At 43.9% G+C, this 25,168-nt stretch overlaps 3 protein-coding genes across 3 annotated transcripts; all 3 read right to left on the bottom strand.

The window, feature by feature from the left end:
- Positions 1 to 2,270: 2,270 nt before the first annotated feature.
- Positions 2,271 to 3,023, bottom strand: LOC306950544 (olfactory receptor 10A7-like; the record flags this gene model as incomplete). The annotated part of the gene is made up of 1 exon (XM_079540824.1): positions 2,271 to 3,023. One exon carries the CDS (start codon positions 3,021 to 3,023, stop codon positions 2,271 to 2,273), a length of 753 nt encoding a protein of 250 aa, XP_079396950.1.
- A 7,331-nt stretch (positions 3,024 to 10,354) lies between these two features.
- Positions 10,355 to 11,184, bottom strand: LOC306950545 (olfactory receptor 5AP2-like; the record flags this gene model as incomplete). The annotated part of the gene is given in 3 exon segments (XM_079540825.1): positions 10,355 to 10,477; positions 10,481 to 10,545; positions 10,548 to 11,184. Coding segments are annotated over 3 exon segments (825 nt in total).
- Positions 11,185 to 23,355: 12,171 nt separating this feature from the next.
- Positions 23,356 to 24,956, bottom strand: LOC306950546 (olfactory receptor 10A7-like; the record flags this gene model as incomplete). The annotated part of the gene is given in 4 exon segments (XM_079540826.1): positions 23,356 to 23,417; positions 23,420 to 23,954; positions 23,958 to 24,224; positions 24,915 to 24,956. Coding segments are annotated over 4 exon segments (906 nt in total).
- Positions 24,957 to 25,168: the final 212 nt, after the last annotated feature.

Raw genomic sequence — 25,168 nt, forward strand, 5'->3', positions numbered from 1 at the left:
GATCCAACCAGGCCTTGAATGCTTCTAGGGATGGGGTACCCACAGCTTCTCCAGCCAGACTGTTCAAGCACCTCACCACTCACCACAGCAAAGAATTTCTTCCTAGTATCTAATATTAATCTACCCTCTTTCAGCTTAAAAATGTGTTACCTCTTGTCCTATCACTACATGCTCTTATAAAAAGACTCTCCATCTTTCTTATAGCCCTCTTTAGGTATTAAAAGGCCACAATGAAGTCCTCTCAGAGCCTTCTACATGATGAACATGCTCAACACCCTTAGTCTTTCCTTGCAAGAGAGATGCTCCAGCCATCTGATCATCCTTCATGCCCTCTACTGAACCTACACAAATAAGCCTATGTCTTTCCCATGACTGTGCTGAGGGCTCCAGGCATGGTTGCAGTACTGCAAGGAGGGATTTCTTGAGAGCAGAGTAGATGGTGACAATCATTTCCCTTGCCCTGCTGGCCATGCTTGTTTTCATGCTGCTCAGGGTAGAATTGGCCTTCTGGGCTGCAGGTGTTTACTGCTGACTCATGTACAAGTTTTCATCCACAAGAACCCACAGGTCCTTCTCTCTGTTCTCAGCGTGTTCATTCCTCAGTCTGTGCTGATGTGTGCACCTCACACTTGGCTCTGTTAAGCTCTGTGAGATTTTATGCGAGTCCACTTCTCCAGAGTGCACAACCCCTTTGGATGCATCCCTTTCTTTTGTTATGTCAGCTACACCACTCAGCTTGGAGCTGTATGCAAACATGCATGAGAGTGCACCTGCTCCCCCTGTCTGCTTCATTATTAATGATATTAAGTATTACCAGTCTCAATATGGACTCTAGACCTGGATGTGGGTTTTTGACCACAGCTCTCTGGACACAAGTGTCCAGCCAATTTCTTATCCATCAAACAATCCACTCTTCAAATTCTACTCTCTCCAGTTTAGTGGAAACAGTGTTCTGTGAAACACTTCCTGATGCATGTTTACTTATGCATACACCTCAAAAGAGGTTTTCTGTTCTCCTAAGCTTGCTTGCTTTGTTCAGTCTCAAGCATTTCCTAGTACTTGCTCTGGTCCTTGATTCTCACACTGTTGAGGCCAGACAACATGGAGGAAGGGATGCACAAAAGAGGTATAAATTACTGTTTCCAGATCAACTGTCCACTGACAGCAATCCTTCATCTCTCTGGTAGTGTCAGGCAGAGCTGTAGAACTCCTGTGAGATATGGTCCTCTACAAGTCCTTGGGAAGCCACAGTTCTTGCCTCAAGTGCAGAATCTAAGCTCTGCCCACTATATATTTCACCCACCACTTTGCCAGGGTGCTCTCCCAATATTTTGTCACACAGGCAAGTCGTATGCTGACATCCTCACATCTATACCGTGTCATAGAATCATAGAATGGTCTGGATTGAAAAGGACCTCAAAGATCATCTAGTTTAAACCCCTCTGCCATTAGCAGTCACCAGCCAGCAGACCAGGCTGCCCAGAGCCCGGGCTTATGGGAAGCTCACATCTTTTTACATTGGAACCAAAATAGGACAAAGTAGGACTTTTATAGAAACGCTAGATCTATCTTCAAGCCACCAAATCAAGCTCCTCTCAACTTCAGTTCAACCAAATGAACTGAAATGCTGATAATCAAATTGAGTAGATTGTCACTGACTGTGATGAAGATAGAGGTGCTGACTTACCTATAGGTACCTACAGTCAGATGTCATAATCTTGAACTGAATTCCATCCAACTACCTATTCAGCTGAATTTATCTGGGTCATGTTTACTGTCTAGTGGAAGGAATGGTTTCTCTGGAATAAGTCACATTGCTATGCAAGCCATCTGTTGGCATCTTCTTCCTGAAACTGCACAATTTTGTTTTCTGACTTAGCAGGAATTTTGCTACATGTTAGGTTTATGAATGTTGGAGTCAAGCATTCTTATGACAGTGATTTATTTTGTACTAGCTTGAGTGTAGAAGACTAGAAGTCTTCTAGTGTGTAGAAGAACAAAGGCTTTAGCATATCACAATTAATACACTGACTTTGTGGCTCATTTCTGTAGTTTCTGTAATATTTTCATGGATGGTTTCATGAAACATATTTATTCAGTACATAGATGATATACATTTCTCAGTATTTTCCAGTAAGAGGTAAAAATGTCCAAACTTTGAGAAGTGTCCAGACTTTGAGGAAAGCATTAATTCTCCTGTTTTAACCTTTAAAGCATGAGCAACTTTTTGAAAATAAGTGAAACCCTCTGGGCAGAGGCATCTTGCTGAACTATCTCCTTCCAAATGTCTTCCTTAGAGCATGCTTTACTTCTTTGTTTCGTAAGCTGTAGATGATTGGGTTCAGCATAGGAGTTACTACTGCATAAGAAAGAGCCACCAGTTTCCTGCTCTTTGCCAAGAATCTGGACCTTGGCTTTAAATGTATCAAGCCAGTTGTGCAGTAGAACAGCATCACCACCACCAGGTGAGCAAAGCAGGTGAAGAAAGCTTTGTGTCTTCCTTCAGAAGATGGCATTTGGAAGATGGAATGGATTATTTGGATGTAAGAGGCTGTTATCAAGATAAATGGGATAAGAACAATTGTAACAGTAGCGACGAACACAAGAAGCTCAAATAAGTATGTGTCTGAACAGACCAAATCTAGAACAGGAGCAATATCACAAAAGAAGTGCTCAATCTCCCTAGAACCACAAAAGGAATAGCTAAACAGCCAGCCAGTGAGTCCTGCGGAAACTGGCATACCAGCAAGCCAGCATGCTGTGACCATATGAAAACATACTCGCCTGTTCATTCTGGTGGTGTAGTGCAAGGGATGGCAAATAGCCACGTATCTGTCATACGCCATGGCACTCAAAAGGAAGCACTCGGAAGTGACAAAGAATACGGCAAAGTAAAGTTGCAGGGCACAGGCAGAAAAGGAGATGATCTTTCTCTCCAACAACAAATCCATAAGCATCTTGGGCACTATGTTTAATGTAAAGCAAATTTCAATCAAGGCCAGGTTTTTGAGAAAATAGTACATCGGGGTGTGTAAGGCAGGGTCAGCAGTTGCGACTAAAATTATGAGCAAGTTCCCTGTCATTGTGATTAGGAACATGAGGAGGATTCCCTCAAAGAGAAGAACCTGAAGAGAGGCGAGGTAGGAGAACCCCTGCAAGGTGAAGTACGTCTGGTTTTTGAGCCCTTGTTCTTCATCAGCTTCCATGTGAAACAGGAACCCAGCCTGTATCAGCCAGTGAGAAAGATATGAAGAAGAAAACTCTTTGGGGATGAATACAAAGCAGTGAGCTTCTCTGAAATCAATTCCAGTATTAAGTGGGAGAAACAACTATAAATGGGCAAATAACATTTTGAGAGGTACACTAGAAAAGCAACTTGTCATGAAAACAAGGTTACAAGAAAAACAGTGAGCTGAAGTGCAGAAAAGCTAGGATTTTCCTTAATGTTTGCGTACTTTCCTTTTAAATTAAGATAAAATATTGCCTCACCCACTTTACATTTTAGTTCTACTAGTATTTTCTCAAATGTAATTTTGTCAGCAATTAGTGTATTTTATTTTCAGTGTGTTTTCAGTGTGTGAGTTTATTTCTTACTGACCTGCAATCTAATTAAATTCTCTGCTTTAAATTTTTTGGTTTTTGAAAAACTATTTTTTCCTGTTCTCACACATAAGCATGTATATATGCATACATAGATTTCAAATAAACAAGGGCAAATAAAATTGTTGAGTGTACTGACAAAGTTTCAATAACTTGAAGAATGGATAGAATGCTTATGTTATTATTTGCCATCACCACTGCTAACACACAAAACAATGACCTGCTTATTTACTTATTTATTTTAACCCTAGCATCACTCTTTATTCAACTCCACTGGACATTTTTTAATAAATTCAGTATTGTAAGAAATGTTCCTCTTTTAGATCATCAGCAACCTACCAGCCTGTATCTAGCTATCTGAAAGTATATGGCCACATTCGAGATAGAAATCTGAAGCACCTTCTCATTTGCACCAGCTGGAAAAGTAAGTCAGAAACCTATATTGTATTTCTCACCGAATCTAATAATTTTCATTGGAATCACTATCTGGGAATGTCTATTAATCTCTATTCATTAGCACAGAAAGGTACAGCTCTCTGAATTGCTGACACACACACAGCTCTCTGAATTGCAGAAAGCAATATTAGCTGAGGAAGATTATACCTGACAAGTTGCAACATCAGCTTTGATCATCAGTGCTGACTGACCTTATGTATCTTCACAGTCAAATGAAATCTGCTTTCTTATACAACACAACCCCTTTCAGGATACTACCATCTTGAGTGGTAATTTCTCTGATCATCTTAGTGGCCCTTAGTGGTCCTATTCTGAACTCTTTTCCATTTAATATAGAATTTTATGTATGGAGGGACTCCAGAATGCGATACCTTTCTCCATGGGTGCTCTCACAAGTGAAAAGCAGAAGGAAATGAGGGGCTTCCCTTGAACAGCTGTTTGGGTCTTGCTAGAACCGCTGCTGAAAAGGTTATTCTCTGCAGGGACACCCTGTAGGCTCATGCTCAGCTTGCCATAGACTGGGACTTCCACATTCCTTTCTGAAGAGCTATTCCCCAGTCTGTCAATGCCAATCTGATTCACCTCTTCCACCATTTGACATTTGTTCTTGCTCTAGCTTCATAAAGTTCCTGCATATGGCCTATCCCCTATCCTCCAGTTGTTATAATACGGAAACTCCTGAAGATGTTCTCCATCACATCTTCCCAGTCACTGAAGGAGATGGGAAGCAGCACTACTCCAAATCAACCCATGAAGAATGCTTCTCACAGCCAGATAGCATCTAGGCTAGGTTGTTGAATCTACCTGTGAAAGCTTGATGGTCCAGGCAGTTTTTTCACTCACCTGTTAGTTTTCTTATCCAGCTTCTATCCTCCCATTTTGGCCATGTGGCTACTGTGTCAAGAATTGTTGAATGCCATCCATCGCTCTCCCCTGTGGCCGCTCATCACCACCACACTCACTATCTGAAAGACTGAGAAAAGCTTTTGTATTATTTCTGCAAACATCCATATGACTAATCAGCAGCTGAGATACCCATTTGAATTTCCTTTATAATCTGTGAAGAGGAACAAGAACACTCAGATGTTATTTTGTTTATCTTTCAGAAGTAATTTAAAATATGCTAATTGCCAGGTGTACTTGATTCGCTTCCATCTCAAAGTAAAATCTTACTAATAGATAATATATATATTAGTAATATATAGAAATGATTTAGTAATATAAATAAAATAGTAAATATTGCTCAGTCATTAGCGTATGCATTGCAGACATTTGTATACAGTATTCAGATGCATACTGTTCTGTCCTTTAAAATGTAAACTGTTCTTTCTTGAGTCATCTACACTAGTAAAAAATTTCTTGACAGTTTTTGTTACCAAAAAGACTAGGAAATACTAGTATACCTCAATTTTTTTGAGAAGTCATCTGGAGCTTATGATATGATTTCAGATGTTGGGATACCTTCTTGCCTTTTGGGCAACTTATCAGATCTGTTAATAGTTTTGTGTTGGATCCTGTAGAGAAGGAGAGGTTTGGCTGTTCTGAATGGCATCTTGCGCTGCTTTCTGAGATCTGAACTCCTCTCTGGATTCATTACCGAGTATACTCAAAAGACAGAACATCTCCCCTGGTATTGAAGTAGACTGTGAACCACATAACTTAGTGAAAGTTGTGACTGGGTTACTGGTTTTTTTTTTTTTTTTTTTTTTTTTTTTTTTTTTAAATGGATAGAAATAATGAAGTTTGTTATGAGAGGAAAAGAGTGATGCAAGTGTGGCCGCCTCAGTTCTGGCCCAGAACTGCTCCTGTCCAGCAGATAAGACCTGGCCTGGTGACCCAGGACCAGGCTCTGCCCAAGCTGGGGGAGGTGACTGCCACTTCCCCTTTGAATATTCAACTGACAGCAAAGTTGAGCATGTGTCATACAGGCTGACAGAGATGCAGAGAGGACACTGACACGACTAGCCAGAAAGGCTGCCCTGAGCAAGGGCTGCCTTCAACAACACTCACACGGAGGACTTATGTAAATGCAGACATTTCCTCCTCTCTGGCTGGTGGCAGTAGAAGTTCACTAGTGAAGACACACACACAGCACTCTCTAGGTTCACAAGCACAGACATTCACATATACTTCAAGGTGCACGGCCCCTTTGTCTATCCAGCACTCCCTGCCAGATTCTGGAGTACCTCACAGAATCACAGAATCACAGAATTGTAGGGGTTGGAAGGGACCTCCAGAGATCATCGAGTCCAACCCCCCTGCCAAAGCAGGTTCCCTACACCAGGTCGCACAGGTAGGCATCCAGGCAGGTCTTGAACATCTCCAGAGAAGGAGACTCCACCACCTCCCTGGGCAGCCTGTTCCAGTGCTCCGTCACCCTCAATGTAAAGAAGTTCTTGCACATGTTTGTGCGGAACTTCCTATGCTGCAGTTTCCAGCCGTTTCCCCTTGTCCTGTCTCCACTCACCACTGAAAACAGTCTGGCCTCGCCATTCTGCTCCATGGCCCTTCTCTCTGCTCAGCACCCCAACTGGATCCCAGGCCCTCTGAAGCAGGTACACTGCATGGGTCACCTACTCACTGACCAGATCAGCTTGAATTTCACTTCTGCTCAGACCCAAGGCCCCAGATACTTGCTGGCTGGTCTAGCTTCATCTTTTGCAGGGAGAAAATTAGAAAAGCCAAAGCCCAGCTAGAACTGAACTTAGCCACCAAGGTGAAGTAAAACAATAAATATTTCTAAAAATACATCAACGGTAAGAGGAGGGTCAGGGAGAGATCCATCCCTTGTTGGATTCTGAGGGCAACATAGTGACCTCAGGATAAGGCTGAGGAACTTAATGCCTTCTTTGCCTCAGTTTTTAATAGTAAGAGTTGTTACTCCCTGGGCACAAAGCCTCTTGTACTGGTAGATAGGGATGGGGAACAGAATACGCCCTGCTTAATCCATGAAGGATTGGTTTGGACCTACTCTGAAAGCCAGACACTCACAAGTCCATGGGCCCAGATGGGTTGCACCGTGGGGTGCTGAAGGAGTTGGTGGATGCGGTTGCCAAGCCACTCTCCATCATCCTACAACACTCCTGGCTACCGGTGGACTGGAGACTGGCAAATGTGACACCCATCTTCAAAAAGGGCTGGAAAGATGATCCTGGTAGCTACGGACCTTTCAGTCTCACCTTGGTGCCAGGGGAGGTTATGGAATGGATAATCTCGGGAGCCATCGTGGACTGGTTAAGGGTCAACCAGGGGACCAGGTCCAGTCAGCATGGGCTTACCAATGATAGATCCTGTCTGACAAACCTGATTTCATTCTATGACAAGGTGACTCGCTTAATGGATGAAGGTAAAGCTGTCGATGTGGTCAAACTGGCCTTTGACACTGTCCCCCGCAGCATCCTCACAGAGAAAATGGCTGCCCACAGTTTGGATGGATGTATGCTCTGCTGGGTGAAACACTGGCTGGATGGCCGGGCCCAAAGAGTTGTGGTCAGTGGAGTTAAATTCAGTTGGCAACCAGTCACGAGTGGTGTGCCCCAGGGCTCAGTGCTGGGGCTGCTTCTATTCAACATCTTTATTAATGATCTTGATGAGGGGATTGAGTGCACCCTCAGTAAGTTTGCAGACACCACCAAGCTGGGAGGTGTGAGGATCTTTCTTTGTTTTTTGGCTCAAAGCTTGCTTCCTGAGGTATTTCTTTTGATAAGACTCTGATTGATTTACTGGGGAGGCAAGTGATGGGTGCTACCATGTGACAATCAACATCACTTTGTGGACATTTGAAAGCACCTTCCTCCAGAGCTGCTTGCCTCTGGAAGAATGCTCAGGAGTGTTTAGTGGCGGAAGATCTGGCCTGCAACTAAATAGCTCCAGCTTGGTATGGGAAAATTGGGGAATGATACCATCGTGTCCTGTGAAAAACAGGCTGCAGGTGGGCATCCCTGCTCCCTCTTATCTACTGGCAAGGCCCAGGAACAAAGGAGTTTCTGCTGAGATCCCAGACTCAGAAGCTGCCACTCCAAGGAGAGCTGATCCAAACACTTTGGATTTGAGCTGTCACTCCAAAGAGAGCTGACTCGACCATTTTGGACTTAAATAAGTTGGTACTACCATTGAAATAAGTTGGTACTACCATTGAAAAGGGGCCATCATTGCTGTGGACACCATTGTTGTCAACCGAACAACTACGCCCAACAGGTCACCACTACTGAAGATCAATGACTGAACTACAAACCACGCTGGACCCACGGTGGTGACTATCTCCCTCTTGCTTCCTATAAAGACTCCTTGTTTCTTCTTTCCTGTCTTTCCTATCACCCTCTTTCCCTTCCCCATTACTCTAATTCATAATAGTGTCCGTCCTCCCCTTCCCATCTCCCTAAGTAAGATTTGTAATAAACTGTTTGGACCAACATTTGAACTGTTGCTTCTTAATCTCACACCGCATATACAGACATTAAAAAACCTTCTCTCCCTCCTATAAATTGGAGTGAGACAGAAGGGAGTGTTGATCTGCCAGAGGGGAGAAAGGCACTACAGAGTGACCTGGATAGACTGGATTGATGGGCCAAGGTTAACTGTATGAGTTTCAATAGGGCCAAGTGTCGGCTCCTGCATTTTCCTCACAACAACCCCAGGCAACCCTACAGGCTTGGGGAGGAGTGGCTGGAAAACTGATGGAAAGGGACCTTGGTGTACTGATGAACAGTTGGCTGAATGTGAGCCAGCAGTGTGCCTGGGTGGCCAAGAAGGCCAGTGGCATCCTGGCTCGTATCAGGAATGGTGTGGTGAGCAGGACCAGGGAAGTCATCCTGCCCTGCACTGCACTGGTGAGGCCTCACCTCGGGTGCTGCATTCAGTTTTGGGCACCTCAGTACAGAAAGGATGTGGAGGTGCTGGAGCAGGTCCAAAGAAGGGCAACAAGGCTGGTGAAGGGCTTGGAGAATATGGCCTGTGAGAAGCGACTGAAGGAACTGGGGCTGTTTAGTTTGGGGAAGAGGAGGCTGAGGGGAGACCTGATTGCTCTCTTCCAATATCTGAAAGGTGATTGCAGTAAGAGTGGGGTTGTTCACTTCTCACTGGCGATAGGTGACAGGACGAGGGGAAATGGCCTGAAGTTTAGGAGGTTTAGGTTGGATATCAGGAAAAACTTCTTTACAGAAAGGGTTGGTAAGCACTGGAATAGGCTCCTCACCATCCCTGGATGTGTTTAAAAACCGTTTGGATGTGGTGCTCGGGGACTGATTTAGTGGAGGGTTGTTAGAGTTAGGGTAGTATGGTGAGGTTGTGATTGGACTCGATGATATTTAACATCCTTTCCAACCTGAGTAATTCTATGATTCTACTGTATGCTTTGCTGGCTATTCCAGTTTAAAGTTTTGCTACTGAATACACACATGCACTCTTTGCATATCAGACAGGAGAAGATACAGACACTTGCCCCCCAGCAGCTAGCACCATGCACAAGGGGTGTGACCCACAGCTCAGCTCCAGCCACTGGTTTCAGCCCCACACTTGCCTCATTTGTGCTGCTGCCCCCCAGCAGCTGCTTTGGAAGCACATACCTTTCCTGCCCTAGTGGACAGGAGTAGGGAAGTCCACTTGAGTAGTGGACATCATAGGCCGGAGCTTCCTACACCCTGATCTGACTCCAGTAGCTGGTATCCAGTCCACTCATAACCAATCCTCTCAGGGCTGGTGATCTGACCTATTTTAAATATACACTATGTGACAAATGAATGTGACAGAGTTCTTGAGTTACAAACCCTGATGTTTTATATAAACCAAAACCAGGCATACAAAACGGATCAAACAAACCACACTCAAACAAATTTTCTCACTTTCTTTATTTGTAGATGAGAGAGTTTAGATAACTACCTGGGTTGTAAACATCTACAAGACAGATGAAAAAACTAAAAGCAATCTAAAACATAACATTAGTAAAGAACTGGTTTATCCACTATAAGCTGAGTTTCAATTTATTCTGAATTTCAGCTGTAAAGAGATCAAAAAAAGATAGGTAGGCAAGAAGATACTAAGTGCAATAATACATTAATTCATGGCTTTATTTTGCTTACTTTACAGAGTTCACTACATATTCTTTCTCGGTACTACCTCACCCCAAATTGATAGCAAGACTGTCCACACATTTTGTATTTCTCCTTATTTATTCTTTCTATGTACAATGTCGTATTATCAAGTTGTACTAAAAATTAGCTTTATCCATATGCCATGAAGTTTTATCTGGACCTTTAAATCATCAAGGACTATTTTATTTTATTTTTGAAGTACAAATCAACTATCTGAAACCCAGTAGTGTACTTGTCTTTTTTTGCAGAGTTTTCTTTACTTCTTCATTTCTCAGGCTATAAATAAGAGGATTGACCAGAGGAGTGAGAATAGTATAAAACATAGAGAAGACTTAGTTCAGAGATATTTGAATACCGTGATGGGGAAGGACATAGACAGCTAATATTGACCAGTAAAAAATAACACCACAATAAGATGTGAAGAATGGGTGGAAAAGGCCTTTTTCCTTCCAGTGGAAGAAGGAATTCTCATGACTGTAATAATGATGTAGAGATAGGATGAGAAAGTCAAGAGAAACGGAGGCAGGGAGCATCCACCTGCCACAAAAGAAGTGACAAGTCCCACCATGTGAGTGTCACTGCAGGATAGTTTCATCATTGGAAAGGAGTCACAGAAGAAATGTTCAATTTCATTAGGGCCACAGAAATCTAAGTTTGAGATCAGGAATGTTAATATAGAATTAGACAGAAAACCACTTATCCAAGACGTAGCACCTAGCTGGAGACAGAGCTTGTGGTTCATAAGGAATAAATAGAGCAAGGGTTTGCACACTGCTAGGTACCTGTCATAAGACATCACTGCTAGGAGATAACATTCTGCAGCTGCCAAGCAACCAAAGAAATAGTACTGTGTAAAACATCCGACAACTGATCTTCTTCTGTCTCCACTCAGATAACTGAGCAACATTCTTGGCAAGATGTTTGAGCTATAGCAGATAACTAAGCAAGCCAAATTGCCCAGGAAGAAGTACATTGGGATGTGAAGAGACTGATTAGCCACCACCAGTGCAATGATGAAGGTGTTCCCTGTTATGGACATAATATAGGTTGTCAGGAACATTAGGAAGAGAAGATAATCCAGCTCAGGGCCATTTCCAAATCCAAGGAGAATAAACTCTGTAACAACCGTTTTGTTTTTCCATTCTTGTTTTGACATAACTTTTTTTTAGTGATGACAAAGGAAATTCTGCATGCTGCGTTGCTGCTGCCTGAAATGCACCGCTCACTGCCTCATTGTGATCACATCCACTGTTTGATCTCCGTAAATGTTCAGCAAGCATTGATGAATGTCAATAGATAATTTTTTTTCTGTATGGAGGAATTCAGTGACACGCTTTTGCTTTGTATGCACTTTCACGTGCTGTGGTTTAACCTGGCGGGTGGCTCAGCAGCACACACTCATTCACTCACTCCCCCACTTCCCAGTGGGATGGGGCAGAGATTCGGGAAAGATAAAAGTACAACTCATGGGTTGATATAAAACTATTTTCTAATATAAAGAAAAGGAAAAAGATAATAGTTAGGATTATATATATTTGTATATATTTATAAATGTGTATAACAACTGACGCACAAGTAATTGCTCACACCCCCCAACCACTGCCCAGCTAAGCCCCTGAGCAGCACAAGAGCCAGATGAACTTCCACTATTTTCAAAGCTCTTTCCACATGATGTCATATGGTATGGAATGTCCCTTTGGCCAGTTTAAGTCAGTTGTCCTAATTCTGTTCCTTAGTCCGTTCACTGAGAATGGCCTCGGCTCTCTACAACACCACTTAACATTGGTGTGTTATCAACACGCTTTATTCATGCCATCAGTTTTTGCCTCCATTTCTAGTCTACAGAGAGAAGAGAGTGCTTTGGACTGCAATCCATTCAGCATGTTTTCTAAATCTACTTTGTACGAGCTAAATAATTTACTGACATTTTCTGTTTTCTTTCCACTGGTAAGAACAGGAGTTTAGATATTAACTCAGAAGTCAGAACTTCCTTTCTGATCTTGCTTACCACCTGCAGGCACTACAAAGAGATTACTAGGTACTGTAACAGTAAAGGCTATGCGAGGACACCCATCTAGTACCTTAAATCTGGAATACTTACGATAGTATATCTTTTTAAGACTTAACATTTCTTTCCACATATTTAATATAGAATTTCCTATTAAAATCTTATTAATTCAAAACCCTGATACTTAACTTGATTGACAACATCAGACAACTGAAACTGCGGAAAGTGTGTCTCATTTCTGCACCAACTAACACAGATTTCAGACCAGTACTGTTTCTTACCTGGAAGGGCAGGAATGTCGAAATCCCGTTCAACAGACTTTCATTTCTCAGGGTTTGGATTCCAATTTTTTTTTTTTTTTTTTTTTTTTTTTTTTTTTTTTCCCCAGAAATTTTATCTTCACATGGAAAACAACAACAAAAACAAAAAAGAATTACATATCTCTGCTTAGCAAAGACCTCTCCATGCCCACAAATTTTAATGTTTTAATGTTTTCCCCTTTTTAAATTAACAGTACGTACAGACTATTGTTTTCCATTCTGTCAGATAGAAATGTTCCTTCCTTCACCTCATTCCTTAAAAGCCTTTTCAGAGTGGAGACTAATGAATCACCCCAGGGGTAATCAGGTAAACAAAAGCCTTAAAGAGGTTGTTGCCATGAACTTCATTTGTACAGGTGTTAAAATCTAGAACTAACTACGACCTGCATCCAATGTCAGACAGCCACCTGAATGCCAGCCATTTCAGTGTGTCAGGATACTATTTTTTTAAATTTTTTTTTCTTTTTTTTCCCGATAGTTTGACTGTTTTCCTAACTGACATCATAAAGAAGTCAGATTATTCCAGGTCTTGGCTTTTAATCTCGACTTTCTACCTTGCATTTAATACTCTAGTTTGTTACTCAGGGCTAATGAATAAACGCCTCTTGACACTGTCATTTTTTATGTTCTTACATGTATTCTCTGGGAAACAAACAGTGGGCAAATCAGATTTATTTAATATTGATTTAATAAGGACAAATAGTTCACTGAATTTCTTACAGCAAATGCTACCTCAAAGCAGAAACAACATTTTAAGCTCAAGGAGGGAAGGTTTAGGCTGGATGTGAGAGGAAAGTTCTTTACAGAGAGAGTGCTGAGGTGCTGGAAACGGCTGCTCAGTTTGGCTGTGGTGCCCGTTGCTGTAGGTGTTCAAGACCAGATTGGATGGGGCCCTGGAAAACCTGTTCTAGTTCCGGATCTGGAGGTTGGTGGCACTGCCTGTGGCAGTGGGGTTGGAACTTGGTAATCCCTGGGATCCTTTCCAACTCAAGTGGTTCTATGATTCTATGAAAATTCATTTTTGCAAGAAAAGAAATGTAGTAAGGGAAACGGAGTAGGTAGGCAGCTAAAAACAAGGACTAGTCCATGCTTTCCTTCCAGATGGAAAAAAGACCACAGTGGTCAGGCTAGGAATCTTTAAAAGGCGATGTCTACCTGCATATTCTGTAACCTCTCTGACAGTTTTTCAAATATCTTTGTGGAAATGCCTGAAAGATGGTTGCAATAATGGGGAGACAAGCACAGCCATGCATCTACCTGTTAAAATGTGAAAAGAAAAAAAAGAATTATGTGGAAATACAGAAACTACAACAAAGAGAAATCCTCAAAACATAGAAATTGTACCATGCAAACACCACTAGATGGAAGTGTAATCAAAGCAATCCAGAATATCAACATGAAACATATTATACGTATTATATTAGGCCAAGACAATTCCTCTTTACTCAGTGCAGCCCAAGCAAACCAAAAGATTGAACAGCCATGACCAACGCCCCTAATTCAGAAGGTTCTCAAGAGAAATTTGCAGGTGGATTTTGAATATTGCCAGAGAGGAGACTTCATAGCCTATCTGGGCAGCATGTTCCAGTGCTCTGTGACCCTCCAAAGAAAGAAGTTTTTCCTAATGTTCAGATGGAACTTCCTGTGCTGCAGTTTGAGCCTGTTCCCCCTATCCTGTCACTGGGCACCACCTCCTGCTCTTGACACTCACCCTTTAGGTATCTGTCTATCCCTCTCAGTCTCCTTTTCTCCAGTCCAAACATGGTCTCTCAGCCTTTCCTTGTAAGGGGGATGCTGCAAACCCCTAATAATGTTTGTAGCCCTCTGCTGAACGCTCTCGAGTAGTTCCCTGTCTCTCTTGAACTGAGGAGCCCAGAACCAGACATGTTACTCCATATGTGGTCTCACCAGGTCTTGCAGAGGGGGAGGATCACCTCCCTCGGGTCTCTAACTAGGCTCTGCACCAGTGATCACGGCCCTCTGAGCTCTGCCAAGTCAGCCAACTCTCAATTCACCTCACTGTCCACTCCTTTGTCCTACACTCTCTAAGCTCAGCTATGAAGAAGTCATGGGAGACAGTGCCAAAAGTTTTGCTGATAACAAAGTAGACAACATCCACTGCTCAAAACTCATCTATCCAGCTGGTCATGAGAATCTTAGAATCATATAATTATTTGAGTTGGAAAAGTCCCTTAAAGATTATGCAATCCGACTCCGCTGCAATGAACAAGAACATCTACAGCCATATCAGGTTGCTCAGTCTTGTCTATCCTGATCTTGAATACCTCCAGGGATGGGGCTTCCAGCCCATCTCTGAGCAACTTGTTCCAGTCCTCCGCTACCCTTACCATGAAGACTTTTTTCCTCATGTCCAGTTTAAATGTCCTTGTTCTAGTTTGAAACCATTTCTCCTTGTCCTGTCACAACAGACCCTGCTAAAGAGTCTGTCCCCTTCTTGCTTATAGCTCCCCTTTAGACGCTGAAGGGCTGCTATCAGGTTTCCTTGGAGCCTCCTCCAGGCTGAAGAGCCCTGAAGAGGTGTCTCAGCCTGTCCTCGTAGGGGAGATGTTCTGTCCCTTGGGATGTTTTTGTAGCCCTCCTCTGGATGTACTGCAACAAATAGAAGACCACCAGACTGGTCAAGCATTATGTCCTCTCGGTGAATCCATGTTGACTATTCCTGATAACCTTCTTTTCTTCCAGGATCTTGGAGATAAGCATCCAGAATCAACCATTTCTTTACCTTCCCAGAGACAAAGGTGAGTCTGACTGGCCTGTAGTTACCTGGGCTCACATTCTTACCATTTTTGAAGACTGGAGTAAGATTGGCTTTCTTCAAGTCTTCAGGTAACTCTCTTGTTAACCTGAAGACTTGTTACCTGAAGACTCTCCACGACCTTTCAAAAAAATGATAGAAAGTAGTTTGGCAATCACTTCTCCCAGAGAAGCCCTGGTGGAAGCAACCCAGACTTATGCGGGTTAATATTGACGACATATCAAGAGTTATGGTTTCTGTGACTTTTTGAGGCCGGGCCATACAGATACGAACTATGGGAGGTCATTTCTACAGCAAGCACGTGGTATTGATGTGGACATTTAGCCAGTCAGAAGGAGAGATGATTAGTTATTTGGAAAAAAAACACACCTAGATGTTTTTGATTAAGTTCAAATTGGCCTATTAAAAACACGCACACACACACACACACACACACAAAACCTAAAATAATAACACTAAAAACACTAAAATAATCGTGTCTGGTGGGGATCTAGTTGAGGGCAGAAGAGACCACATGGAAAAGTTGGATACTGCCTCTGTGAGGCTGGGCTGCTGGGGGCCTACGGGTTAGGGCAGAGGTTTTATCAGGAAATCTGAGGTTAAGGGCTGTGTTTCAGGACTGAGCAGCAGTGTATGAGGCTTATGAGCACAAAGGAGGAGAGTAGTCCAAAGGCTGGGACAGCAGTGATGTGTAGGCCAGGCTGATACCAACGGTGTGCCTGTGGACATGGCAGTTATGGGGCAGTAGTCACAGAGGTTGTTCTCGAAGAGAAGATATTGGTAGGGTTGTACTGTGACAGGGAGGTCTGTTCCTTTAACAGAGCCTTGGCTTGTTTTGGCTTTCGAGTACTGTGTCCAGTTTTGGGCCCCTCACTGCAAGAAAGATATTGAGGCCCTGGAACGTGTTCAGAGGAGGGCAACAAAGCTGGTGAGGGGTCTGGAACACAGGCCATATGAGGAGAGGCTGAAGGAGCTGGGAATGTTCAGCCTGGAGAAGAGGAGGCTCAGGGGAGACCTCATTGCTCTCTATAACTTCCTGAAGGGAGGTTGTAGTGAGCTGGGGGTCGGCCTCTTCTCTCGTGTCATTAGTGATAGGACCAGAGGGAATGGCTTCAAGCTACGGCAGGGGAGATTCAGGCTGGACATTAGGAAGTATTACTTTTCAGAAAGGGTGGTCAGGCACTGGAATGGACTGCCCAGGGAGGTGGTGGAGTCACCGAGCCTGGGGGTGTTCAAGGAAAGACTGGATGTTGTGTTGAGGGACATGGTTTAGTGGGAGCTATTGGGAATAGGTGAACGGTTGGACTGGATGATCTCTTAGGTCTTTTCCAACCTTGGTGATTCTATGATTCTATGATTCTATGATTCTATGGCTGCAGCAGCAAGGAGAGCAGGAGGGACCTTTACTCGGGCATCTTTGCTGTCCTCCTCTGCTCCCAGAGATGTACGTGTGCAGACAGTCTGTTCTGTATGCCCTACATTGACATAAAGAAACTTCATTCAGGCAAGGGCTGCAAAGGTAATGCTGGGCATCAACACCTTACCCCTTTTTTTGTTCCTTCTCTTTTTTGCCTCTAACCATGCTCTGGTTTTCTACTTCTAATCAGCTCCTCTCCAGAGGGTCACTTAGATCTCCTGCAACAGCTCCATCTCTAATAGTCTCAGAAGGCCCCATTAAAACACCAAGAAACTTCAATTCTGAGTTTGCGCTGTGCACTATAATTTCAACCTTGTTAGGCTTGTTAGACCAAGCAATGCATAACAAGATTTTTTTTAATCATTTTTTTAATCTTTATTTATTGTTGCTAATTTTCTGTACAGTCATGAGGGAGTTGGCAGGTGAAATTGTCTCTCAGGAAAAGTGTTGCTAGACTTAAGACATTTAATAGGCACGTGTTGCAACACAGTTCTTGTTTTGTATTTAAATTGAATGAGTTCCAAGTGACCTTAGTAGGTGTCCGTTTCTGGTAGAGGCTGATGCTAGCAACACAAACTGAATATTACCTTTGAGGTGAAGTATCCTGTGGACTGCATGTTTTCAGCGGTTTCTCTGGAGCATGAAGCTCTCAGTAACGCCCCTGCTTACAGCTCCTTCCGTAGGAGAACCAATGCTACCAAAACTCATGCTAAGTATAAGATTACTCAGAAACGGAATAGTGTTTTGGAACACTGACTGCAAGATACACCACCACAATGAACCCAGGCGGCATTGCTAGAGACAGGCGTGTGATCAGAAGACACATGAACCAATATGTAGATACAAGTGCTATCTATGACAGAGAGATCAGAGATGGGAATTACAACTGATCCTTGTCCCAGAATTAAACAGACAAATACGGGATAGTACAAATATCAAGCTGATAGAAAAAATGTTTGGTAGGTAGTCAGACAGGAAGTAGGCGTTTGTATGAATGGAGAAATGGTAGAAGAAATTTTAGTGGATATTTATCCGGAGAAATTAAGAATACAAGTGCGTATGGGGCAACGTACTCGGCGCCTGGCATGATGGCAGCAAATGGAAGTAGCCTGTCTCTGAGGGGGAGGAGGATCTTAGCTGAGGAACTAGCAGGACTCATAGACAGGCCTTTAAACTAGGTATGAAGGGGGAAAGGGGGCAAAATCAGGGCCGTTGGAGTTGAGCAGGTCGTTCGAGGGCTTGTACCGAACTTGACGGATGATGACAGTGAAGTACAAAGGGAAGGACTGGGACAGGGGGGTGTTGGGGATGCTGCTGTTCTAGGGGAACCCAGATCCTCTATAAAGGCGATGAGATGGAAAGCCCAGCTGAAGTGCCTTTATACCAATGCATGCAGCCTGGGAAATAAGCAGGACGAGTTGTAAACCGTGATGCGCTTAGAAAGTTATGACCTTGTTGCTATCATGGAAACATGGTGGGATGACTCCCATAATTGGAATACCACCACTGTGGGCTATGGGCTTTTTAGAAGAGAGAGGCGAGGTAGGAAGGGTGGGGGAGTTGCCCTCTCTGTCCAAGAGTGGATAGACTGTGAGGAGCTCCCTCTGAGAAACAGTCAGGAACAGGTTGAGAGCCTGTGGGTTGGAATTAGGGATGGGTCTAATAAAGGCCAGCTGGTGATAGGAGTATACTACAGGCCACCTGATCAAGGGGAGACTGCTGACGAGGCTTTCTTGCTTCAGATGTGGAAGGCTTCGTGCTCATGGGCTCCTGTCCTGATAGGAAATTTCAACCACACAGGTATCTGTTGGAAAGACCACACGGCGAGCTGCAAGAGCTCTAGAAGGCTCCTGGAATGTGTTGATGATAACTTTCTGGTCCAGGTGTTGGACAGACCGACCAGAGGTGAAGCATTGCTGGTCCTGCTGCTCACCAATGTGGAGGAAATCACTAATGGTGTTAAGGTTGGAGGCAGCCTGGGTTGCAGTGAGCACGCCCTGGTTGAGTTCGTGATCTCGAGGGTTGTGGGTCTGGCGAAGAGTGGCATCAGGACCCTGAACTTTGGAAGAGTGAACTTTAAGCTGTTCAATGGAATGTTGGCCGAGATGCCCTGGGATGCTGTCTTTAAAAACAAAGATGCTGAGAAGAGCTGGCTGTTCTTCAAGAATGCCTTCCTGAGAGCACAAGAACTCTCTGTCCCTCTGAATAAGAAAGTTGGCAGAAGAGGTAGGAAGCCAGTGTGGCTCAGCAGTGAATGCCCTGTCCCTGGATGTGTTCAAGGCCAGAATGTATAGGGCCCTGGGCAGCCTGGTCTAGCGTTAAATGGGGAGGATAGTGGCCCTGCATTTGGCAGGAAGTTGGAGATTCATGATTCCTGAGGTCCCTTCCAACCCAGGCCATTCTGTGATTATGTGAAAATGACATGTGGTGGAGATGATGGAATCTGGCAACTATTTTATTCTGCCCAATGTACTTACCGGTGTGCTGTAAAGAAGGAGGGGGCTCCTCAGTGCCTTCTTTCAGTCCCGTGTCTACCAGCCTGAGCAGTAAAGTTCCTGTGGAGAATGGGGCACCTGGCTGTATTGGGTGAAGCGTGTAAAGGAGAAGGGATACCTGGAGTGACCCTGAGGGGATAGTGAGGAGAGAGAGGATGAGTGGTAGCCCCTTGCTGGTACACGGTTAGTTCCCTGCAGTTGTGCCACTGAAGAGAGCAGAGCAGTAAAAGGTGATTGATGCACAAACACTTTCCCTCTCCTGCAAATCCTACTCAGCTTGTCCTATTTTTATTTGTCTCGTGTGCCTGGCTCATGTCTGGAGCCAGGGTGTGTGGATGGCACAGGGAAGCTGCCTGCAGATGCATGCAGGTCTCAGCAGAGCCAGCTCTTGCCTTATCTTCCCATCAGATTCTAGCAGTGCAGCCTACCCCACACCTTCCTGGGCCTGCTGCTAGCGCCTGAGGCTGGTCTCCACCCACGGCAGGTAAACCAGTGCTGTCCTGGGAGCCTTGGAAGCCCCACCTCCTACACAGCTGGGCTGGGCAGGCAGTGCTGCAGGATCAGGTCAGAGAGTTTTCTCTGGCTCCCTGCTTCTGCCTGCCCTTGCTGCTCCCTGTGAGCTGGAGTTGTTCGGGAGAAAAAGGGCTGTCACCACAACGGGTGTACGCAATGCCCACACAAACTCCCACACAAGCATGGGCATGTGCAGGCAGCATAGTTCTGAGCTGGATGGAGAGCAGCACCAGTTGGAGCATTCAGGGGAGCAGTAACAGCAGCACAGCACAAATGACAGTTATCATATGTGTAATGACTTTGACATGGTCCCTCACCACATCATTCTCTCTAAATTATAGAGGTATGGATTTGAAGAATGGACTGTTCGGTAGATTAAGAACTTGTTGCCTGAACACTGCCAAAGTGTTTTGATCAATGGTTCTGTGTCAGGGTGCAGGCCGGTCACAAGTGGTGTCCCTCAGGGATCGGTCTTGGGACCGGTGCTCTTCAACATCGTTATTAATGACAGACGCTGGCATTGAGTGCACCCTCAGCAAGTTTGCAGATGAAACCAAGCTGAGCGGTGCAGTCGATAAACTGGAGGGAAGGGAAATCATCCAGAGGGACCTGGACAGACTGGTAACGAGCGGTGTCACCCAGGGCTCTGTCTTGGGACTGGTGCTCTTTGACATCTTTATCAGTGACAGCGATGACAGAATCGAGTGCACCCTCAGCAAGTTTGCTGACAACACCAAGCTGAGTGGTGCAGTTGACACGGTAGAAGGAAGGGATGCCATTCAGAGGGACCTCGACAGGCTGGAAAGGTGGGCCCAGGTGAACCTGATGAGGTTCAACACGGCAAAGTGCAGTTTTGCACTTGGGCCGGAGGAATCCCAGGCATCCATACAGACTGGAAAGAGCGGTCCTTGAGAACAGCCCTGTGGAGAAGGACCTGGGGGTCTTGATAGATGAAAAACTGAACATGAGCCAGCAATGTGCCCTTGCGGCTCGGGAGGCAAATGGTATCCTGGGCTCCATCAGAAGAGGGGTGGCCAGCAGGGACAGGGAGGTGCTTGTCCCCCTTACTCTGCTCTTGTGAGGACTCTTCTGGAATACTGCCTCCAAGTGTGGAGCTCCCAGTACAAGAAAGACAGGGAGCTGTTGGAGAGGGCCCAGAGGAGGGCCACGAAGATGGTCAGGGGACTGGAGCACCACCCCTATGAGGACAGGCTGAGGGAGCTGGGCTTGTTGAGCCCAGAGAAAAGGAGGCTGCAGGGTGACCTCACTGCAGACTTTCAATACCTAAAGGGAGCCTACAGAGGGGAGGGGAATCAACTCTTTGAAAGGGTTGATAACTGCAGGACGAGGGGAAATGGTTTTAAGTTGAGGGACGGGAGATTTAGGTTGGATGTCAGGAGGAAATTCTTTACGGAGAGAGTGGTGAGGTGCTGGAACAGCTGCCCAGAAGGGTTGTGGATGCCCCGTCCCTGGAGGTATTCAAGGCCAGATTGGATGGGGCCATGGGCAGCCTGGTCTAATATTAAATATGGAAGTTGGTGGCCCTGCATGTGGCAGGGGATTGGAGATTCATGATCCTTGAGGTCTCTTCCAACCCTGGCCATTCTTTGATTCTGTGATTCTGTGCATACCATGCATGCATGGTCTTCTTTTTGTTTAACAAAGAAATAGAGAAGCATGGGGAATATTTGCAACATTTTGGCCAATTTTAGAAAATCATTCTGGACAGGAAAATTAAAATTTAAAATTCTGGAAAGATATTGATGTTTATCCCTTTTGTATATTTTACATTTCCAAGCCAATTTTCTTTTAGAAGAGAGTCAACAACTATATTTTAAATAAGAGATTAATTTGAAAAAAAGTTAAATGCATTTTGAATTTGGGAAGCCAAAATGGGAACCATTTGAATCTAGGAAGCCAAAATGTTTGTTGCATCTGATCATAGCCCCCAAACAAGGAATCGTCTGAATTGACATGGGAGACAAAGTAGAAGCCATTGGATAGAGGACGTAATGTTGTATGGTATTGCCAAGCTGCTTTCTCTAGCATGGCTGCAGTTGTAACTCATATGAGGGAACATCTGGGAGCTTGTAGTGCAGCTAGTTGAAAGTGGAGGTTTTCTTGATATTTCCAGAAGGGCAGAAACATTTTCTTCTTCCTGTGTTCTTCATCTGACCTAAGGGTTAATATAACGCTGAAATGACTTGCTTGAGCTGGGAGGAGAATCCGGTGGGGTGACTTCAAATATGTTTGTTCACATTAGTTTTGAAGGAGAGGCTACATCAACGAGTAGTTAATCTGGAGTTTGCTCTCTAAAATTCCCAGTAAGTTATTTCAGAGGTTCTCCGTGCTTCAGAAGGAAAGTTTTCCTGCTCTTCTAAGGAATAATTTGCACTAAGATGGGCTGTAGAGACCCGATGGCAAGCTCAGGCAACAAGTATCGTATCCTAGAATCACAGAATATCCCGTGTTGGAAGGGAGCCACAAGGATCATTGAGTCCAACTCTTGGCTCCACACTGAATCCCCCTGCCACATTATATGTATTCCATATATATAAGCCCATGTTACAGATACCATGACTGAACGCCAGCGCTGAGGACTCTGGTATCTGAAGTTACAGATATTTTTCTTGGATATGAAGTAGACTGGAGAAGAATTCTTGGATGTAATTGAGATATTTACTAGCTAGAAGCCTGGTCTAAGCTCAGCACTCATGTTTCACCTGTAGCAGGGAGAGCAGCTTACTTCCTCTTTTTCTCTGAGAGGCGTCAAGTACAAGCAGGGTGAATTTCTCTCAAAGACAACATAAAAAAACCTCACAGATCTTTATGTAGCATGTGTAATGAGTATGAAAGTGAGATATTTTTGCACTGAAATCAGTCACCAGGACTCTCCTGAACAATAAACAGAAATGGGAACTTCTGGTATGCAACTCATTGGAACTCTCTTTGGCATCTGTGCAAGGATGAAATTAGACTAGAAATGACTGCTCTCCTCCATAGAGGGGATTATATCAGGTGCTTTGATGATTAAATCTGAAGCAAAAATTAACAGGTTTTTACTGTTTGTGGTTCATTCAGATGTATGTTGGAAGGGGCTGAGAGCTGGTGTCAGAAAGCAGAGAAGAGATGAAGTTGTGAGTTCTGGAAGACTACTCTTAGTGACAGGAGCTGGACCTGGCCTTCACTCAAAATCTAAGCTTGTTATTTAGATCTCTTTTATAGACAACACATCTGGAAAGTCCTCCTTTGGACAGTGATTTGTTTTAGTTTGCAGGCCACTGCTTGGGCCACCCGCAAGAACAAAGTAAATGCTATATCCGTTGGGACAACAGGTGCCATTGCTAGAGACTTTTCCTATCTATGTACATAAGTTACCACTTATGCACACCACTTATGATGGGGGGTGAATGAAATGTTATAACAATGATGCTGACTTTTCAAATATTCCTCTACTTTTTCAGATTTACTTAGTTGCTTGCAAGACCAGAGGTAAAATCACAATAATTTATTCTTATATGCTCAGTAAAAAATGGCTGATATTGTATGGATACAATGTACAGTAACAGCAAATGAATGCTAAAATAGCACATCTTTTTGAAAGGCATTTAACTTCTTTCAGAAATGCCTCTTAAATTATTCACCAGGGTAACACTTATTTCCTGTGCAGCTATGAGGAACTCATGAGCTGGACAGAGAAAGGATCATCTGCTTCCCAAGTAGCCTCTTGTTGGTGCATTCCTCAGGCTTTGCTTGACCTTCTGATTCCTCAAGCTATAGATGAAGGGGCTGATCATAGGTGTAACAACTGTGTAAGAGAGGGAAACCATTTTCTTCATATTGCTTGAGCGGCTCGACCTAGGATGCAAGTGAACGATGCCTGCTGTGCTGTAGAAAAGAGTTACTACCACCAGGTGAGCTGCACATGTGGAAAAAGGCTGCCTCTGGCCCACGACTGAGGGTATCTGAAGAACAGCATGAATAATGAGAAGGTAAGAAATAATGATCAGTGAAAAAGGGATCATCACTGTTATGACTGTAGCAATAAAAATCAGTAGATCAAACAAAGCTGTGTCTGCACACACCAGCTTCAACACGGGAGAAACATCCCAAAAGAAATGATCCACCTTGTTTCTCCCACAGAAGGGCAGAGTAAATAGCCACGTGGGAAAGATCAGAGCAACAGGTATCCCAGAGAGCCAAGACCCAACAGCCATCCTGAAGCAGAGATCCCTGTTCATCATGGTGCCATAATGCAGCGGGTGGCATATTGCCACTTGTCAGTCATAAGCCATTACACCTAAGAGAAAGCACTCACATGTGACAAAAAGTATAGCACAACTGAGTTGCAAGGCACAAGCTGTGAAGGAAATAATTTTTCTTTCTCCCAGCAGAATCAAGAGCATCCTGAGGACAGTGCTCAGGCTGTAGCAGATCTCTGTCAAGGTGAGATTCTTTAGGAAATAGTACGTGGGAGTATGCAGGGCAGAGTCAATGGCTGTGATCACCACAATGAGAGAGTTACCTACCAGGCTGAGAATCACCTGTAACTTAGGTGCAAAGAAGATAAACCTACAAACTTCCAATAACTGCTCTGTGCTTACGTTCTACAGAAAGAAGTAGATACCTCCAAAGTTTGGGTTATGTTATCATATGAGTGAGATCTGTGGTCAGCCAGAAGAATTCCAGTTTCAGTTGGCTGGATGTCTCTCAGTTAACTTCAGTGTCTAAATGTTTATAGTCACCTGGATGTGAGCTAGGCAACCTAGAAACAATTTGTATTTAACAAGGAGAAATATGGCACAATACAGAAACACAGTTCCTAAGATGAATGTCCAAAGATGCTCGGGTTGGTGGTATCACTTATGATGAAATTCAAGGTGTTTCATGTCATGTCAAGTTCCACCACACATGGTGAACAAACAGTTGGATATCTGGAATTAAATGAAATTCACTTCGTGCTTGGTTCTCAAAGCTACGTGATACGGCTATCTTTGTGAGTTTCCACCTACTAACTTGACTCAAGCAATGATGACCTGACTTTTATTTTCATTGTCAACCCTACCTGCAAAAGTACAGAACAAATCTAACCAAGCTTAAATCCGTACAAATGTTTACATGCTTACACTTTTTTCATCAAATGATATAAAATCCATATCCTGAATTTTAACTTGAAGTAAGCAGCTCTTAGAAGTAAGAAGATGCTCTCTGTCAGACAGCAGTCTACATAATGTGGTCACCTGCATCTGCTCCTTGCTGCCATTTTCTTGGGACTTAATCATCTCGTCAGATCTGCCAGTGAGTTTATTTGTCTGGGAAATGTCCTGGTGTTTCAGCCAAATTCTGCTTGGCTGATATTTGAGACATGCAGATGCAATAATAGAATATATATATGTATTCCTCTTCTGTACTTATACCATTTGGAGTGAGATAATCTGGCAGAGAGGATCTGAACATCAGCTTTGCTGTAACAAAACTAAGAATTAGCTATTAT

This window comes from Tetrao urogallus, assembly GCF_951394365.1.
Source record: "Tetrao urogallus genome assembly, chromosome: 11".
Taxonomy (NCBI): domain Eukaryota; kingdom Metazoa; phylum Chordata; class Aves; order Galliformes; family Phasianidae; genus Tetrao; species Tetrao urogallus.